At 42.4% G+C, this 21,057-nt stretch overlaps 2 protein-coding genes across 6 annotated transcripts; both read left to right on the top strand.

Moving 5' to 3' along the window:
* Positions 1-4,948: 4,948 nt before the first annotated feature.
* LOC116310108 (H-2 class II histocompatibility antigen, A-U alpha chain-like) lies at positions 4,949-12,666 on the top strand. Of its 5 annotated transcripts, none has more exons than XM_039609111.1 (5): positions 4,951-5,128; positions 5,193-5,438; positions 5,849-6,133; positions 9,536-9,657; positions 10,050-10,070. In XM_039609111.1, the coding sequence occupies exons 1-5, from the start codon at positions 5,071-5,073 to the stop codon at positions 10,053-10,055; spliced, it is 717 nt and encodes a 238-aa protein (XP_039465045.1). In that variant the 5' UTR covers positions 4,951-5,070; the 3' UTR covers positions 10,056-10,070. The 5 variants fall into 5 exon arrangements, with proteins under 5 accessions (XP_039465043.1, XP_039465045.1, XP_039465047.1 ...); XM_039609113.1 differs by having other exon boundaries at positions 4,953-5,128; positions 9,536-9,573; XM_039609109.1 differs by having other exon boundaries at positions 4,949-5,128; positions 9,536-10,056.
* Positions 12,667-14,409: 1,743 nt separating this feature from the next.
* Positions 14,410-20,195, top strand: LOC120438657 (H-2 class II histocompatibility antigen, E-S beta chain-like). The gene is made up of 6 exons (XM_039609121.1): positions 14,410-14,542; positions 14,629-14,901; positions 18,064-18,277; positions 18,358-18,425; positions 18,510-18,635; positions 19,091-20,195. Exons 1-6 carry the CDS (start codon positions 14,494-14,496, stop codon positions 19,114-19,116), a joined length of 756 nt encoding a protein of 251 aa, XP_039465055.1. The 5' UTR covers positions 14,410-14,493; the 3' UTR covers positions 19,117-20,195.
* The last annotated feature ends 862 nt before the right edge of the window (positions 20,196-21,057 follow it).

Below are 21,057 nucleotides of genomic sequence, written 5' to 3'. Positions count from 1 at the left end.
AAATTTTTTAACAAATTCTTCTGCAGCCTTGTGATCGGAACTTGCTGCCTCGCTGTGACGCACAACGGAGTGGTTGCCAGTCCTCTTCTTGAACCGATAAAACCACCCATGTGATGCCCTGAACTCTGGGGAGGTTAGGGGTGCCTCCTGCGAGGACGTTGATGCCGTTGGCTGCTCATCGGAAGCTGCCTTACTTACTAAATCTCCAAAAGTTGAATCTGTTCATCTGGACGTAGCGTTTTGTGGGAGAAACGTTTCGTCACTCATCCAAGTGACTTCTTCAGTCTCAGCTGACCTCACAGCCCATTGTTCCTTCAGTGGGCTGGTTTCAGTCATTATGCAAATGTACTGTTTATAAGGTTTGTTGAAACCTGCAGTCAGCTGAGACTGAAGAAGTCACTTGGATGAGTGACGAAACGTTTCTCCCACAAAACGCTACGTCCAGATGAACAGATTCAACTTTTGGAGATTTACTTTCCTGGATGATTGAGAATGCATCAAGACTTACTTACTAAATCATTATAAATTGAGGACGCCTTCTCGCAAATGATAGTCTCTGTGAGGGTATCGCCAGTCTTTTCCTTGTCTTTAATCCAAACAAGGAGAAGCCTTTCCATCTCGTCGTGTATGGGGGTCCTCCTTTTGGACATGATGGTGGTGCCCATTGAAGGTTTACCTGCTTTGATGACTTCTTTTTGTTTTAGAATTGTTCCTATGGTCGAAGGATTTCGGCCATACTCACGTGCAATAGCACTAAGTTTCACACCTCGCTCATATTTATCAATAATTTCTCTCTTTGTTTTCATGGAGAGCACTTTACGCTTCATCTTCAATTGCTAGCTGCGTGGTTCAAGTGGAACAGCGAAGCGCAAGTACGGAAGCGAAGGGGTTGTCACATGATTCGGAAGGCATTGTGGGCATTGAAGGCTCAGCCAATCAGAGCCCGCGGATTTCGTTACGCGGGCATTTTGCTGTAACACGGGCAGAAATATTGCCGTTCAGTGCCTTCGTAACTTGAATTTTTCGTAAGTCGGGGTTCCACTGTATTCTGCATTAGCCAAGTCAGCTAGCATTAGCATCGATCCACCTGCAGCCTGAACCCACAATGTACACACAATGACCCGCATCGTTTACCGAGATGTGCGAATGACCGAACAACATCCTGTACTGTGAGGTGTGCCGTGCACATTCATTGTAATGCGTGTTTACTAACCTGAGGCAGTGAACCTGCTGTCAGCCTGGGTGACAAGTAGACGAAAACAAAATAATCTTCTTTAAACCGTGAACACAAAAGACACACATGCTGTGAGGGGCGTTAGCTTCACAACAGGAAGTTCTTTCTGTGAAATTCTTCTTCTGCGCTCCAAAACACTGCTCGGTACCACCATCGCGCTCTGCGCCCTCTAGTGTCCGGATGTAGAATAGCATTTTAATGCCTGAAACTCATAATCCAACAAGCGGCAACAGGTTTTTGCAACGTTTTTAAATTACCGTAACTTTTGAACCGTTCGCTCAATTGAAACTATTCCAATTGTTTCTGAAAGCAGAGACTCTGCGTTTTCTCTGTATTTAACTTTAGCGTGAATATGCATAAACAGTTTGTTCAGCTGATAGAGAAGTCACATATGAAATTACCTGATACTTTTAAAAACACCAAAGTTGGCCGGTGTACTAACGCTGTAGTTTCTCCGTAGCGTTACATCCACCTGGAAGTATGTCTGTGAAGGTTCTCAGTCATCCAGCTCAGCGTAGTGTAAGGAGCTACTGATGGAGAGTCCCACATTTAAGCCACATGGGAGTGTCCCCAAGAGGGTCATGGACCCCTAATCATCCTCTGCCTAATCATACGAGCCGAGGCGTGAAGATAACAAAGCCAGCAGGCAGGGTAGCACCTTTGTCTCTCATGCATGAAGAGAGACGCCTCTGAAAAGGCCTCCAGGCCTCTTTAAGTGCAGTCACACCTAACAAAAAGGGATAAAACTGGATTATAGATGGCAGACAGTTGGTGTCATAAACCACCGCCTCTGTTCAACGATGGTCGTTCACACAGGACAAAAGTATTGCACACTCACACATGCACCGATAACACAGCCCCCCACGTCCCACTTCCTCTATGGACCACCACTGTGCAATACCAATTCCATGTGCAATAACTCAACTGTATATACATAACACTATTTATTACATATTACTTTTTTCTTTCTTTCTTAAAAATACAGCTTGTATATTGTACATTTATATATATATATATATATATATATATATATATATATATATATATATATATATATATATATATATATATATATATTTTTCCCTATGTTAATACTGTCCATATGTACATAGCGCTGCAGAACTGTACCCCCCAGCATGTTTACACTGAGTAGGAGATGCTCTGTATCTCATTGTACAACTGTATAGTGACAATAAAGGCATTCTGTTCTATTCTATTCTATTCTATTCTATTCTATTCTATTCTATTCTATTCTATTCTATTCACATCTGCTTTTCACGAGCTGCTGTCTTCCAAGGAAAAGCATTTACAATTCCTTATCAGCTGTCAAAGGGTTTCCTACAGCTCACCTCCTGCCTCTTCACAGCCAGGGAGCTTCTAACGACCTCTGACCTCCTGTAGTTTGGAGTTATCAAAGTTACCCATGACAGTAATGTTTATGCTGAGAGATGGCTTAATATGATGGAGTTGGTTCATGAGGAGATTTACTTGTTTGAGAGGAATCAGCAAATATGGTGAAACTTGAGTGAATGAAACTAGGTCACTGGGTTTTTTATACTTTTTGTTTCTTGTGTTTATTAGTGACTCCAGGACTCGTGCAGCTGTTAGTAATCACAGCAAGTTTCACAATCCCAGCTTTAGTTTTCCACTCACCCTTTATTTACAGACAGACATCAGGAACATTGTCAGCTCTGTTTTGCCTGTTGATGTTTTTGTTTTCACATTTTTGGGTTTAATCCTTTTAAATAAACTATAAAAAACAATCCATGTGTCAGAGCCTTGTTTGTGGTGATTATTGTAGAGTCAAGATTCTTTATTTGTCACATGCACAGTTATACAAGTACAACATGCAGTGAAATCTATCCTGACACGCTCCTGCACTGTGCAAAAGGGACAGAAGAACATTATATTATATACATTAAGTATACAAAATATACATTGATGTATATATTATATAGACTGTAGGTGTTGGAGCTGTTATCGATGAGACACTGTCCTTCTCCCTGCCGTCTCTCGTCATGAGATCCTCCACCGATGGGCCAAAGCAGGCTGTCATTCCCAGAATAGTCCCTGGTCTCTATCTTACAATAAAACACAGACCTATCTCTCCTTCCTCCTCCTCCTCCTTCATCCCCTCTGAAGATCCAGAAAAGGGTTCAAAGAGTCTCTACTCCCTGTCAAAATTAGGGCTAAAAAGTTTTCTCCCCCAATAAAGATTAAACCATAAGCTGGGAGGGCTGGGTTTGATTGCTCTCGCTGGTCTGATCGAGCATCCCTGATGTTTCACACTGGTTACCAGTTCTTCAGAAGGAAAAACACAGGTGGGAACAGGAGAGAAACAAGGCACAAGTCCACACTCACCACTCTGAATGGCACACACAAGATTCTTTGAATCCAAAGAGAGCTTGCTTGCAGTTGGCCACACCGTTCCTCTATGTGGATTAGATGCCATGCATCTATGCACTAAGTAACACACCAGTTTCTCGGAGGGCATTTTGACCTTCCCCTCCAATTTTGCTCTCATTAAAATGACACACAAACTGGGATTTTTTTCCCCAGAGAGCTTTAAAATGTAAAATCTATGGCTTAATTATGCTGCAGAATGTGTGAGGCAATCAATGTCCCTGTGTGAGACCTTTTTGGGGTCTTTTTTTGCATGTCTAGGTATGTGTTCAAAATAAAATGGGCCTTGGAGAACTAATATAAAAATTTAAATGTCCCTTCATATAAAAAAGCCCCTGATCCATACTGTGGTCTCCAACAACCCCACATGCCATACGTGTCACATCAGGAATACCAAGAGTGGACAACAGAAAGTTGTCCACAGGAACCTGCTCTTGCAGGCTAATTTCCTGCCTGTTGAATCTGAGGGTGAACCAGAGATGTCTTTTGTCAGTGAATCAGAACTTGGCCAGGAGCAGAGTGAATCTGATGTCGCTCATCCTCAGGTTGATTGTACTCAGCGCACAGCTCACTGGATACCTGAGATGACCAGTGATGGTGTCCCAGCTCTTAGAGGACCCCAAGACAGTGACAGTGTTGGAGACAGTATCTCTGTGCAGCTTGATGCTGAGGAACATCAGGACAGTCACAGTGCTGACGATGAAGTAGCTGCTCACCCTGAAGTAGACGATGAGCAGCAAAGTTTGCAGTAAGCCAGCTGAGGAAAAATCACAACCAATATCTAAATAATCTACAGCCTGTGATCTGAACACAGCGCATCCTGATCGTGTTTCACAAAGTTTTGCTGAATAAAAGTGTCATCATTTTTGTTTTCTTGCAGATTATCATTGTACAGGTGAGCTCTGCTGATCTCTCCACTTTCTTCCACTTCTTGACACCTTTAAGTGACATCATCCAGGTGTGTTTGTGCTGATGCCTACAGGTGTGTGTGTGTGTGTGTGTGTGTGTGTGTGTGCAGGTAATTCCCTGGAGGCACTAAAGCTGAACATGATGAATGTTTCAGGCTGCTGTGATGTTGGTGTGTAACATGTTCTAATCAGGCCCAGATACAGAAACCATTTTAAAAGACAAATTTATATTTTACAGTCTTCTTCTAAATCTTTGTAAACAAACTGAATCATTTTTTAAAATAAAGTTTGTTTTATTTTGAAAATCATCAGAGTGCAAACTGATGACGATAAACATTATTTTGAAGAGTCTTTAAATACTGACGACACTGATGACATCATGGGGTGTGACCTCTGTGATTGGCTACTCTGTGTTAGCGCTCAGCTGCTGCTACACTTTCAGTCAGTTTACTCTCTCTCTCTCTCTCTCTCTCTCTCACACACACACACACACACACACACAGTTTAACGGTCAGAGAGCTGCTGATGAAGATGAAGGAGCTGCTCCTCTTCCTCTCCTGTGTCCTCTGTGTCTCTGCCTATGGTGAGTTTTTCTCGGTAAACTCTGGCAGGCAGGCAGCAGCTTGTTGATCGGTGTTTCATTTCAGGTCTGCACGGTGACGTTCACATAAACGGCTGTTCAGACTTTGATGCAGAGGACATGTATGGACTGGATGGGGAGGAGGTTGCCTACGCAGACTTTAACAACCACACGGAAGTCTACATTCTGCCTCCTTTTGCTGAGCCTATGATTTACCCCGGAGCTTATAAACAAGCTGTGACTGAGCTGAAGGTCTGCAGACACAACCTGAAGGCTCTCCGCGCGGTGATGAAGGACTACCCTTCCAATAACCGTAAATACAAACATTTAATGTCTGTCTCATCTCACCTGTGTTTACCTGAAATGATCAGCCATGAAGTAATCAGTCCAATCAAACACAACAAACTGATTAAATATATGAAATCATTCCACCTTAAACACATTCAGAAACCCAACACTGACACGTTTCTATTTGTGTTTCTATTAAAGATCACATTTTATTTTCTTCATTAGTTTCTCTGAAGCTGAACAGAGTTCTGTCTGTGCTCGTGTTTCTCTAGTTTAACTTCATGATTCTGACGTCAGGCTAGTTTCTCTCACACAGACAATGATGACATCATCTCAGTGAATAACTGAACAAGTTATTGATGTTTATTATTATCACCTGCTGATGAAAACCAGCTGAAGCTCCGATCCTCCTCTGCCTGATGTGTCTGTGCACAGATGCTCCTTCAGCTGTGATGATGTACACCAGAGATGAGGTGGAGTTTGGAGAGGAGAACACTCTGATCTGTCATGTGACTGGTTTCTATCCTGCTCCTGTCAACGTCTCCTGGACCAAGAACAGACAGAAGGTCACAGAAGGATCCAGCACCAACGTTCCCTATCCCAATAAAGATGGACCCTTCACCCAGATCTCCAGACTGCAGTTCACCCCACAGCTGGGAGACATCTACAGCTGCACAGTGCAACATCTGGCCCTGACTGAACCACTGACCAAGATCTATAGTAAGAAAACTTTATTTAAACAAAAATCACTGACAGAGGTACACGTGTGAAGACTGAGCCCAGTGTTCATCAGAGCAGCTGGATCTGATCTGATAGTTTGACACGATGATTTTTGTCACACATTTTGAAGCCAATATGATCATCTTCTCCCACCAATGATGGGAACAGAGTTTAATACACTGAATCATATGAACAGTAAGTAAGAACATACAAAGAACAGCAAGACAACACAGAGCAAAGCAAACTGTGGGCTGTAGAGCCTTAAGTACAGACAGCAGAGCAACACAGAGACAGAAAGAGCAGAAGTCTCTGTGGCTTCTCTTTATAGGGGCCAGTAACTCCACCTCCTGCTGCTGGGTAACTTTCCACTTGTCTTCCAGCCAAAAACAGCTGGTGCTGGGTCAGGGACTGGTCAGGGCTCTGGCTCAGGGCCATCTGCAGCTGGGTGCACTTTGATGAACTCTTTGCTTTGCCTTATCACAACAGGTCACGACACAGTCAAACGCCACATATTAATCCTAGTTGTTAAATCTCACAACAAGCAGAATGCATCAACAGGTGCTCTTACAGCAAGCGGCATAATCTGATGATAAACATGTTAATAATACTTGACCTAATTATACAGGTTATATAGTATTGTAATGATCGTTAAGGTGACTTTATTGTGATGTGTTCAGTATCTCTGTTACAATGTTACCACCTTAATAACCCACGGTGAGGCAAAACGTCTTGTGCTTAAGAGTCTACTTGAAAGTTACAGGATACCATGTATCCATCCATGAAACCAGACAACACACACCAGTCAACCTGCAGGAATGCCTCCAGAAAACAAAGACCTGGATGACCTCTAACATTTTGCTCCTAAATTTAGATAAGACTGAGTTTATTGTACTCTGTCCTAAAAAACCTTAGACATATATGGTATCTAACCAGATACTTAGTCTGGATTTTTAACCAGGATCTGTCCTTCAATGCACATATTGAAAACGGCTTTCTCCCATTTTTGCACCCATGTTTCTATCTCTAAAATTAGAAATATCCTGTCTCACAGTGAGTGAAAAATGAGTTCATGCATTTGTTACTTCCAGGCTGGACTACTGTAATTCATTATTATCAGGATGTCCTAAAAACTCCCTGAAAAGCCTTCAAGCATGAATACTGACAGGGACTAGATGACAGAGTATATCTCTGTCATTAGCTCTTTATTAAATCTCTCTCCATTACAACACTTCTGTTACGGTCCTGACTCTGTGGACTCAGTGTTTTTCTGTTTGTATTAGTTTTCCTTGATTTCATGATGTGTTTTGATTTGTCGCTAGTATTCCTAGCTCCCTAGTTCCTTGGCATTTCTTGTGTTCTAGTTCTTAGGTTGTGGTTCTGTGTTACTTCTGTTCAGTTTCCTGTTTTACTTTGAAAGTCTGTGTACTATGTCAGTGTGTTGAGCTTTGCCTCCCCTTGTCTTGTCATGTCTGAGTCCCAGCTGTGCTCTGCTCGTTTCACATTCCCTAATTACCTCAGTATGTATTTAAGCCCTGTGTTTTTCCCTGCCAGTTGTTGCGTCCTCCACGTTTGTTGTGTGTGTATTCATTGTCGTCTACCTTCAGGTTAAAGTCATATGCATCTGCAGTCTAGTTAGTTTAAGTTGTTGTTTATGTATTGCCAAGCGTGTCTCACCAGCAATACAATACATGTAATTGAAATCCTTCTGATTTGCACCGTAATATATCAGCACAGACAGGAGCTCTGAGTCAGCAAAACTTTATTACAAATGAGACAGTGAGAGTGAGGAGGTCCGACAGCTATTTGAGGATGCAGCTGATGACAACATCAATGAACTCTGTCATTGGATATATTGGAAAATACATGGACGATATCATCACTAAAACCACCGTCTGCAAATATCCAAATCAGAAACCCTGGTAGATAAGGACATTCCTGCTAAGCTCAAAGTGCAGACCTCTGCCTTTAACTCAGGGCATTCTGATGCATATACAGCAGCCAGGTATGACCTCTGAAAAGGGGCCACAAAGGACTACAGGGACAAAGTGGAGTCCAGCTACCACAGCTTTGACGCCAGGCGACTGTGGAATGGACTACGCTGCATCACTGACTACAAGATGGAAAACACAGGCAGTGTTCAGCCCACAGCGTCTCTCGCAGACGAGCTCAACAACTTCTGTGCTCATTTTGTCGCAGACAACGAGGAGCCGCTCCTCTATCCTCAGGAGCACAGCGAGGCTGTAACTTTAACTCTTAAAACAGAAGCTGTGAGATGGTCTTTCAAAAAGGTCGATCCTCACAAAGCTCCGGGACCAGACGACATCCCATGCCATTCTCGTTCCTAAGAAATCAGTGGTCTCCTGTCTGAAATACTACCGCCCTGTTGCACTGACATCCGTCATCATGAAGTGCCTTGAGTGGCTGGTCAAAGGTCACATCTGCTCCTCCCTCCATGTTACATATCTGCAAAGTTTGGCATGAACGCCAACATCCCTTCAAATTTCTACAATCTAAGACCGAGAGCTTGCTGACGAGCTGCATTACAGTTTGGAACAGAAGCTGCTCTGCAGCAGCAGGAAATCACAGAGCATCACTGGCATGAGGCTTCCTGCCACTCAGGATGTTTATCTCCAGCAGTGTCTCTGCAAAGCACACAGCATCATCAAGGACCACAGCCACTCAGCACATCAGCTGTTCTCCTTGTTACCATCTGCTCGGACTACAAGACTCAGAAACTCTTTTTACCATCAAGCCATTCGGCACCACAACACATGATCCCTAAATGATGTAACGTTTATGTAAATCCCTCTGTGTAGGTCTCATCCCTTCAATAATGTGATGCTCATTGGGGCCATTTTCTTAGCTTCTTTAAATAAAGTTAGTACAGCCATATAAACCAGTCTGTCCCAGGTGTAACTGGGGTTCTGATCCAGTCTGTGTATTTTGTTAGTGTCAATAAGAGTCGTGTCTGCACCCTTTATCTATTAAACTTTGACTAAACCTTCAATAATATTCTAATGTAAGAGTGTTAATAATGAATATGTCTTTAATGATCTCCTGTTAATGCTTACATGTGGCCTAATTCCTGTTATTTGTCTTCTTTTAGGATTAGGAGTGAACTTTATTGTCATTGTTGTCATAAACATATAAATACAGAGTAATGAAATACAGTAACAGCAGGGCTGGAGCTCTGGGCTTTAATCTTAGGAGTTTGTTGGGAGGATCACTGATGCAGCTGCTTCATGTGGTCCACTGCAGATGTGATGGATAGTTAGGTGATAGTTGTTCCCCTCCTACGCCTGCCGACCCTTAGACGTCGTCCTCTGTCTGACTCCTCCACCTTTGTGCAGGCCCCATCGCTGACCCAGGCCTGCGTACTGCCGGTGTTGCTCTCCTCCACAGGCTCTGGGCCTGCTGATCTGTGTTGTACCCTTCAGTTGGTGAGCTCCTTCATCTGTGAGCAGTTATCTGTTTTCCTTCATGTCAGGAGAGTCGTTATTGCGAGTGTGTGCAAACATCAGTTAGTAAGTAACTGTTTTCATTTGCTCCACTTTTTCTCCTCCTGTGAGCTCGACCTCTTCTTACTCTCCCTTTTCTTTCTCTTGTTTCTGAATTCTCCTTTTTAACTTCCTTTTCCTCTCACTTACATGTTTCCTCTTTCACAAACTGTCTAATCACACTCTCCAGTGTGTGTGTGACTTCCTACATCTCTTACTTTCTCATTCTCAGTTTATTCCTTAAACATATAAAGTGCAATTTGCTTCTTTTGTTGGGCAGTAAAAAGCCCTCTGATGTTGTGGGACTCTCAAAATCTTCAATAATTCCTGGTTGAAGCCTGACACTCTGGGCTTTACAGGGTGAAGGCCTCGTGTTTCATGCTCCTTTGATGCTCTTTGAAATGTTGTTTCTATTTTAGCTCTAGAAGAAGGATTACACACAGTCTGAGCAGCATCAAGGCAAGTGTTTCAGATACCACTGATCTCTTTATTAATTCTCTCCCACACAACACCTAACTGTGCTCTCTCTCTCTCTCTCTCTCTCTCTCTCTCTCTCTCTCTCTCTTTTCATGGCATTTTTAATCTCTCTTTGCTATTTGGGCTGATTGGGACATGATGAGTGTAAAAACAAAGAATTACCAGATTTTTCTTTTTAAACCTGATTGTTGTTTCTGAGAAAAATGAGATCCACATATGAGGACATTTGTTTTAAATGTTGATCGAACAGTGACAGTATAATGTCTATAATGGTCCAGACAACCTAAAATGTGATGTCCACATATGTGGAGGTTAATCAGCTGTTCTAGTGATTCAATAACTTGATCAGTTCTGCATCACACAACTGTTATTTCTGTTTTCTTTTCCCAGACAGATATTTTTGTTCTTTGAATTTAAATGTTTCTTTTCCCTCTAAAATGCTCAAGTGTAGCTACTTTGCCTTCATTCCTACTTGTTTGGGAAGAGCTGTGATCCAGCTTTTTGACTGTATTTTAATTTCTTATATTATATTTGGAGATGTGTTGTTTCCACTTGCCCTGATCACCTCCTGTGTGTATTTAGTGTGTGTTTCATTCACTCTTTGTCAGGTCGTCTGTGTATTTTCCCTCCATGTCATGTCAGAGTGCTCATCATCATCATAGTCGTCTTAGTTACCTCATTCTTGGGACTCTTCTGTTTTTTTTTTTTTTTTTTTTTTTTTTTTTTTTTGTTGCTTTAACTAATTTATTATCAACACCCATATGAAATTATGCATAAAATGAATGACTAATGTGAAAAATTGTTTTTTCTTTATATGTTTATTATGTAAATATGCTTTTATTTATTAACTCCACATAAAATGTAAAAAATAGTTGTTGTTTTTTTTTGTCTATTTACAATTCAAATTTTAACTATTTAATTTTTTTTTTGCATTTTCCTTTTAAACAAATTTAAAGTGAAACAACACAAAACACTGCAAACCACAACACAATAAAATATGGATTAAAATATGCAAAATAAAAAGCAGATGCACGTTCTCTGTCATGTAGGCCTGGGATGATTTTTTTGGGAGACTGTTTTCCTTGCTGGGGTCACAGACTGGCAAAAACTGTCTCATAGAGCTCTGGGCTGGTTCAGGTGGATGTGGTGGTGCACTGCATGCTGCTGTAGATGCAGCAGCAGCAGCAGTTGCAGACACACTGGCACCTCCATTAATATCACACTCAACTGACTGTGTTTGATCTTCCCATTGCACTGATGGGTGGACAGTTCTCAGGAGCCTGTGCAGGTTGTTTGTGGAGCCGGCTCTATATGATATCCTCTACACTCTGCCTTTGTGTTTCAACAACATTAAAATGCTTCCAGATTTGGCTTCTTTTCTTGGTGTCACTTGGTGGAGGTTCATGTTCCATGTTTCTCTCTGTGTGTTTGTGTCTCCAGAGGTGGAGCTTCATGTTTCTCTGTGTGTGTTCGTGTCTCCAGATGTGGAGCTTCATGTTTCTCTCTGTGTGTTCGTGTCTCCAGAGGTGGAGCTTCATGTTTCTCTGTGTGTGTTCGTGTCTCCAGATGTGGAGCTTCATGTTTCTCTCTGTGTGTTCGTGTCTCCAGATGTGGAGGTTCATGTTTCTCTCCGTGTTTGTGTCTCCAGAGGTGGAGCTTCATGTTTCTCTCTGTGTGTTTGTGTCTCCAGAGGTGGAGCTTCATGTTTCTCTCTGTGTGTTTGTGTCTCCAGATGTGGAGGTTCATGTTTCTCTCCGTGTTTGTGTCTCCAGAGGTGGAGCTTCATGTTTCTCTCTGTGTGTTTGTGTCTCCAGAGGTGGAGCTTCATGTTTCTCTCTGTGTGTTTGTGTCTCCAGATGTGGAGCTTCATGTTTCTCTCTGTGTGTTTGTGTCTCCAGATGTGGAGCTTCATGTTTCTCTCTGTGTGTTTGTGTCTCCAGATGTGGAGGTTCATGTTTCTCTCTGTGTGTTTGTGTCTCCAGAGGTGGAGGTTCATGTTTCTCTCTGTGTGTTTGTGTCTCCAGAGGTGGAGGCATCTGCTCAGCCTGATCCAGGTGTTGGACCCTCTGTGTTCTGTGGCGTGGGTCTGACTCTCGGTCTGTTCGGTGTGGCTGTTGGAACCTTCTTCCTCATCAAAGGAAACGAGTGCAGCTGATTGGCTCACGGTGATGATGTCATTCTATGACGAGCTCCTAATCAGTGTGACTGTGCTGTAGGTGAGTGTGCAGAGTTCACCTGTAATGAGCATCAGATCCTTTGTTCTGTCTGGTTCCTGTTTACCTGCCTCACCTGACGTGCTTAATAATGGAACATCTGTATGAGCTGTGCCGTCAGCCGTTGGTGTCAATAAAGTTTAACTCTGGAATTCAAAGCAAAGCTATTTTCAGCTGCTCTCGCACCACCAGCAGTTTTACCTGGACTCTGTTCCTGCCACAAAAGTAAAGATGAGACTGAGATCAGTTTGATGTGACCTCAGTGTGTTCATAAACTGCTATAATGTGTCTTTGTTTATCAAACCGTGTTTCAGATTTTCATATATCAATAAAGTTTAATGACGGATTCTGTGTGTGTGTGTTGAGTCAGACTTTGAGCTCTAACAGAATGAACATTAATGATGTCTGAATTTGTCTTTGCAAACACAAAGATGTCAAACTAAATCCTGATGAAGACTCTGCTGATAAACGCAGCTGAAAGAAAAATCAATGAGTGTTTATAGAAATGAATCTAACATGTTTATATTCCTGCTGTAACATGTTTTAATATCTGGCATATAAATTTACTCTGAATATTGATAAAATCTCATTATGATTTAATTCAGTTAAGTTTAATTTCTACAGCACAAAATCACAACAACAGTCAGCTGAAGCAGCTTCATATTGTGATGTAAATGTAACACGGGAGGACTTTTTACGCTAAAAAGAAAGATTCTTTAAAATACGAGGGGGAGCAAGAGAGTCGGATACCCAGGGCACAGAGATGAAGCAGGTCTCATCAGAAACAGTTTATTACTAGGCCAGGGAGCACAAATAAAAACACCCTTAAAATGTATGAAATAAAAAGTTATCTACTAAAACTAAATAAAACAATTCTAAAACTCGTAAAACTACTACATTCATTAAAAGCCCCCTGCTATAATTATGCCACATGTTCATTATGGGTCCATCAGCAGACCGGAAATTCCTCCTTTAGAGCTCAGTCCACGCCAGCCTCGTCTTCGGCAGACAAGAAAGAGCCTCCCATCTTCTTGTCCTTCCGCTGGCCCATCACTTCCCAGCCCGGCTTGCGTTCTGCACCCGAATCCATTATGCGACCACCGCCACAGCTCCCCTTGCGTCGGTGTCCTGTAACATAACAAATAGGGGCCAGAACAATGGTCCCAGAAGCGGCCCGGCTCATGGCCATGGCGACCCTCTCCCAATCCAGCTGCACCCAGTAAACAGTAGAGACCCTACTCACAAATGCAGGCAGAGGTAAACCTCTGCCCTGCTGCCAGTCACACGCGTTGTCTCCTACTGTTGCCGTTCCATGAGGTCAGGACTGGGTCGCCGGGTCGCTGTGTCACGCTGGCCATCTAGCACTAACCTTCCAGTCTGGGGCCTCTCTCCCTTCAGCGCTCAGCTAGCCTGCTTTTAAAAGGTCTTTACACAGCTGATAGGCCACCTCTGGACACACCCATGCCTCAGCAGGTGGTACCTATCAGCTAATTTGTCCCATATGTAGCCAGTCCACAGTGGATTAAAACCATGTCATGTAAAAACACTAAAAACCATGCAATAGAAACAGAATAAAACCATGCAAATAAAACGACACTCATAACTAACCACTAAAAATCAGAATAAAAGCAATATACAAGATAAATACAAATTTCCACTGTGTGACATAAATACTCTACAATAATACAACATAGTAATAATTTAATATGAGCTGAAGTTCATCTGCTGCAGTCTGACTGTTAATGAGTTATAAATGTGAATCTGAATTTCTGTGCTTGATGACATCACACTGTGGCGTCCACGCAGGAACATCAGCCAGACACGAGTCCACAAACTCACAGAGCTGATTGTAAATCTGATCACTGTCACTGTTACAGGTTCTTATCATTGTTACAGCAGGTCTGACATCAGTGTTTGGTGCAGATAATTATTAGACATGAATATGTTTCCATGACTGCAGACTGTGACTGAAATGTAAATGAAAACAGGTTTGCAGTTTGCTCTGCGTTCAGAGCTTTAATGGACTTTAACAGAAACACATGTGGTGATGAAGAGTGTGAACTATGAGCTGATCCCACAGTAACAGATGATGCTGTGGTCATGTGACCTGACTTCCTGTTTTTCGAGCAGCTCTCCGTCAGACTGAGTCAGTTTGTCTGGAGAACTTAGAAACATGGCTTCATCCTTCCTCTGCCTCCTCTTCATCAGCCTCAGCACAGCAGGTACCATCAATCCGCTCAGCAGTGATCATTAATACACTGCTCAATGACATGATTCGCCCTCAGTCTGAAGTTCTGTTTGTTCTCAGATGGATTCATGACTTACAGACTGTCTCGCTGTGACTTTAACTCCACTGAGCTGAAGGACATCCAGTTCACCGACTCTTACTATTACAACATGATAGAGATCATCAGGTTTGACAGCAATGTGGGGAAGTTTGTTGGATTCACTGACTTTGGAGTGAAGACCGCAGAGACCTGGAACAATATTCCTGCAAGGCTGGCTAGTATGAGGGCTCAGAAGGGGACGTACTGCAAATCAAACATTGATGTTAGATACCACAAACTTACGTCTAAATCAGGTGAGCGTGCGGTGGTCTGTGTGACATCATCAGGTGTTCCTGTTGACCTCACTCTGAATCATTTATGATGGACTCACAGCTGCAGCTAATTTTGATGATTAATATCTTTAATAAATCATCGATCACGGAACATAAAACGCCAGAGAACGAATCTAACCTGCGGCGCCCCCTGCTGGTGACACAGGCAAACTGCAGCTGTTCCTCATAACACACTGATTATGATATTAATTTTTTTATACTCTTTGAGCTGAAAAATCATCCACAATTGTTTTTAATATTTCCATATAAATATTTTAACAGCATGAAGCAGCATGACAGGTTAATTATTTCCTTCTTTTCTTCTTATTCATTTATTTTGAATATGATAAATATGAAACACTGATGTCTGCAGTTTATTTATTGATTGTGACCTTCACAGCTTGTTTAGCTGCTTCACACCTGCAAACATTTACAGCTCAGATCTATGACTCAGTGTAACAGTGGAGTTATTCAATATGAGGCAACAATTATAAAGTTATCATCATAACTCACACATATAAATGTGACTGCTGTTATTTAATCTGTGTGTGTGAAGTGTTTCACTCTCTACAGCATCTCTGCAGTAAAGTGAGCTAAAGTGCTGAAACAGCTGCTGTGCTGACAGGCTGACCTGACTGATCAGTGAAATATAAACACACACAACCTGTGACTGTGTAACATCAGAAACAAAGAGAAACATGAGGAGAACCAGCTCAAGACTCCTGTGCAGGGGAAGCTGTCTGATAGTGCGAAGTCATCCTGTGTGTTCTGCTTTTGGGTTATAGATGGTTAGATCTACGAGTGCACCTAAACACAGCATGAATGTTGAACCACACGAGCAGGCTGTTTACAACAGTAACTTCCTCTCCAGAGTGAGACGGTGTGAGCTCAGAGAAAGAAACGTGTGAGAAGTTTCCTCCATCAGGCTGCAGCTCTTATCTGACCCATCTGTGTGTGACTGGTTACAAATATGATCAATTAAACAGGCAAAGCGCCCCCTGCAGGCCCTGGATGGTACAGTCTGATCAAAGTGACCGTCCATCAGGGCCTCGCTCACTGCCTCGATCACAAGCTCCTCCACCGTTGTTTGCAGCCCACAGATTTACACGATCAGCTCTTCCAGTTCAGGTCCTGTCGCCTAGCAACCACCACCTAGAATGATAATGTAAAACTTTCATTAATCAGACGCTCAGAGTTTTGACTTTAATTTTGTTAAAATTTTTAAATCTAAACATATTGTAAATCAAATAAACGTATCTATCAAATATATATAACTTTGACTACAACAACCAACAGCAGCTTTCATTCTGTACTGTCACCATAGCAGATTTTGGATTTCTGAGAGATATAATCTCTCCAGTGTGTCGTGGGCAGTGTTGGGTGTAATGTGTGACTAAGTAATGCGTTACTGTAATTAAATTACTTTTCCACTGAAAAAGTAGAGTAACTGATTACTGTTCATTTTTAGGCATTTTAATTACAGTTACTTACAATGTACTTGCGTTACATTGTAAAATAATTAAACTCTCTGAATATCATTATTTAATTTCAATAATTTGTCTTCTAAACATAGAAGTAAACTCTGCCGCTTTAACATCGCTGTAGTGCAGCTGCACGTCATTTCGCACCAGTTTGCTGCATAGTCGTATTCTACAGTGGAAGATGTCGGACTCGGCTGAAGCGAGTGGCTGTTTCATGACATGGACATACTCTTCACTTTTCTGAAACAGCAGACAAGAACATTACAGTAATATGTAAAAACTATCGGCCGCTGTTAATAGCAGGAGTAATCTACTGAAGTGCCAGACACAGAGCATAGACGAACACTTCTGAGTGATCCTTGTTCATCATCCATGGATAACACCGCGGCAACTCCTGCTAAGCAGGCAAAACGTGATTTTACTTCAGCAGCACAGAAAGCGTCTGAAGGTGAGCTTAAAAAATGACTGCAGGCTACATTGTGGAAGAGATGCTACCGCTGCGTACTGTAGAGTCTCCGTCTTTAAAAAAATGTATTTATTAAAGAGTTTAATTTCTATTGTTTGCCCACTCAAGGTTTATAGGGATTTTAAGAAGTATTTAGTTAAATTACTTATTTAGTAATTAAGTTACTTTTCTGACACAGTAATTAGATAAGTATTTTAAATACAATATTGACTAAGTAATTAGTAATTAGTAATTAATTACTTTTTTAAAGTAACTTACTCAACACTGGTCGTGGGTCTGCCTTTGGGCCTCCTCCTGGTGGGATCTTATTCAGATCTCGCTCTTTCGGTCACTACCCACAGCTGGTGAACACAGGTGAGGGTGGGGAAGTAGATCGACGTAGATCGAGAGCCCTGCTTTTACACTCAGCTGTCCAATCTCCTGTCACTCGTGACCCCAAGATACTTCAACTCCTCCACTTGTGGCAAGGACCCGTCCCCAACCCGGAGTGGGCACTCCATTCTTTTTCTGAGGAGAATGGACCGATCTGAGGACCATGGATGCAGATTTGGAGACGCTGATTCTCATTCCCACCGCTTCACACTCGGCTGTGAACCATTCCAGTACGAGCTGGAGGCCACCTCCTCCTGACCTCCTGCCTGGTTGGACAAACTCCCTCAATGCACTCAATGCACTCTTGAGTATCCTTAAGAGGATGAAGAGCTGGTCCAGTGTTCCATGTATAACGGACGGACTGTCCTTTCCGGCACCCTGGCATAGACCTTCCCAGGGAGGCTGAGTAGTGTGATCCCCCTACAGCTGGAAGACATCCTCCGGTCCCCCTTCTTAAAGATGGGAACCACTCCAGAGGTACCCCCACAAACACAACCAAAACATCCCTAAAACATCCAGAGTCTTCAGGAACTCAGGCTGAACCCAGGGACTCTGCCACCAACGAGTAGTTTAACTGCCTCAGTGACTTGACTCACTGGACATTGGGGGTCTTCCCCTCGTCGCCAGGCTCTGCTTCCTCCACGGAAGACGTGTCAGTGGGATTAAGGAGGTCCTCGAAGTATTCCTTCCACTGGCTGACAATGTCCTCAGTCAAAGTCAGCAGCACTCCACCCACACTATTAATATGCACTGTGCCTTTTAAATAAATACATTCAAATTATAGATAGAACATTAATGATAATACAAACTAATAATGTCTTGCAGCTCGGCCCACTGTCAAACTTCACTCCACGACGCCTCTCTCCAGTCACCATCCTGCCATGTTGGTCTGCAGTGTCTATGACTTCTTTCCCAGTAAGATCAAAGTGAGCTGGCACAGAGACGGACAGGAAGTCACCTCTGATGTCACTTCCACTGAGGAGATGGAGGATGGTGATTGGTACTACCAGACCCACTGCTACCTGGAGTACACACCCAGGTGAGCATCATAATAATAATAGTGCTAAAGTTTAAACATTTAAAGTCCAGATCTGAGAGTCACTAATGTTTGTGTTGAAGGTCTGGAGAGAAGATCTCCTGTGTGGTGGAGCATGCCAGCCTGGAGAAACCTCTGATCACTAATTGGGGTAAATACCTGTCTGCTCGTATCTTCACGCCTGTACATACCTGTCTGTCTGTCCACCTGTCTGACTCTCACCTGTGTGACTCAGATCCCTCCTCATCCTCATTCATGCCTAAGATAGAGAGGTACAAGCTGGCCATCGGCGCCTCAGGACTGATCCTCTGTCTGATCTTGTCTCTGGCTGGGTTCATCTACTACAGACAGAAAGCTCGAGGTCAGAGAACCACTCTCACTCACAGACCAGTTCATACCAGAAACCAGTTCAGACCAGAAACCAGTTCAGACCAGAAACCAGTTCAGACCAGACTGAAACCGTTCAGAGATGTCAAAATCTCAAACCACATATGATGGGTCTAAAACTGGTTTGGATCTGGTTTACATCAGTATTTTTTTAATATATTGATGTTTTAAAATTTACACTTTTGGGCAGGTTAAGGCCAGTTTTACAAACTTCTAGAACAAAACGGTACATTTTCAGACAAGTGTTAGTTTTTGGCTGCATTCAAACGCAGGTTTTCTGCTGGTTTCAGAGAACTCTTGGTCCTTGTCCAATCCCTAAAACATGAAACTTTTCCGAATCATCAGCATTGCTCAGTTTAAAATCAGCTTCCATGAAGTGCTTTCAGAGTTTGTTGGTGACTGTGTCCTCATCTCTTCTTCTTTCTCCAGGTCGTATCTTGGTTCCCACACACTGAGGCTGTTCCTGGTCCTGGTTTTCTCTGATGTTTTAAAGTCAGCTGCCTCCTGTGTTTAGCAGACTGATGACGATGTAGCCAATATGTCAGCTCACCAAAGAATAACTGAAACAATATCTGTGCCAAAAGAAGAAAATGTATTCAGGGTCTGACTGCAGTTTACCATCTGTGCTTAATATCTTATAGAGCAGCGGTCCCCCAACCCCGAGTCGTTTGGTACCGGGCCGTGAGAGTTGAGGTTCGGGTGTAAAATGTTTGGTTTTCAGGGTTTTTAGTGTTATTTTGTTATCGTTTTTGTTGTTAACTCGGTTTTCATGGGTCTTTAAACACGTGTTATAAATAAATCTTCTTTTTTCGGTAGCGGTACTAGTTTTCTTTTGTGGTATTTATTTGCAACACCTTAAAGGCCGGTCCATGAAAACATTGTCAGGCATAAACGGGTCCGTGGCGCAGAAAAGGTTAAGGGACCGCTGTCATAGAGACTTCTGGATTGGAGCATGTCATCCTTCAGGACTCACATCTGCTTTACAGTTTACTTTTTGACCATGGGCCCGCTGACACAAGCGCTCTTTAAATGACTGTGACTCCGTCATTGTTTGTGCTAGTGAGAACATGTGAATGGCTTTGAAAAGATGAGAAGCTGTTCTTTACGGGATATTTGGGGTATTACGGTAGCACAAAGCGTTCACAGGCTGCTGCTGTCTGAACAGAGAAAAGTCAACTCTGCTTAGGTTTTACCATCAGTGTTTTGCAATGCCGTAGCTCCTCCACCAACTGGGCTGGAGAGACATTTCAAAGACGAGCTTTACGAAACTTTACTGTGCATCATTAGAAAGCACGAGCAGCCGCAGTCCAATCACAGATAAGAACTGATGATTGATTGATGATGATGATGATGCACGGAGCAGAGAGGCAGGAATGGAGAAGTGGCAACGCACAAAAAAAGACCAGGAGATTTAAAAAACTCCAGTGTGGCCCAGGCTGAAAACACTTTTTATACATATTTAAAGTTGATGTTGTGTTACATTTTGTTCATGTTGAATATCAATTTCCACTTAAGTATAAAGCTGAAAAAACTGTCTGTTTTGTTTCTTTCTAAATGTCTGTAAATAGTCTGGCCAGCAAAATACTAAAAATGAAAAGAGCTACAGTGGCTTGCAAAAGTATTCGGCCCCCTTGAACTTTTCCACATTTTGTAACATTACAGCCACAAACATGAATCAATGTTATTGGAATTACACGTGAAAGACCAACACAAAGTGGTGAAAACGTGAGAAGTGGAGCGAAAATCATACATGATTCCAAACATTTTATACAAATAAATAACTGAAAAGTGGGGTGTGCGTAATTATTCAGCTTGAACATGTGACTGCTGCATCAGTGCACACAAAAGTCTTTGACAGGTTTTTAAGATCATGTCAGCGTCAGAGCGATCCAGCGATATTGATCAGTAAAGGCAGCGTTATGATTATATTTTCAAAAATCAACAGACTCATATTTATGTTTCTGTCCATGTGCACCTCTGCTGTCATATTTGGATATTAGAAACTTCCTCTTTCTGCTTGTTGGACAGTCCAGTGTTTCTTCTTTCCATAGCTTAATGCAATGGTTCCCAAACTTTTTTGCTGGGCCCCCAAGAAAAATGTTTGCGCCCCCCGCGTGCGTGTGCGCGCGCACGCACACGCACGCACACATCCTCCAACCACACACACCCATATTTTCTCCATTGTGGTTTATTTCACACCTCAAACATTTAGTAAACAATTAAGCAAACACAAGTAATCTGCAATAAATTACAGGTAGTAACAAAATAAAATATTAACTCTGTTACGCTACGTCCGCACCTACACGGGTATTTTTGAAAACGCTGCTTTTTCGTCCACACACACACGTAAATGGCGTTTCGAATCAGCGAAAACTAAGATTTTTTTAAAACTCCTT

This window comes from Oreochromis aureus, linkage group 3, assembly GCF_013358895.1.
Source record: "Oreochromis aureus strain Israel breed Guangdong linkage group 3, ZZ_aureus, whole genome shotgun sequence".
Taxonomy (NCBI): Eukaryota; Metazoa; Chordata; class Actinopteri; order Cichliformes; family Cichlidae; genus Oreochromis; species Oreochromis aureus.
This window is presented reverse-complemented; position numbering and strand designations above follow the sequence as displayed.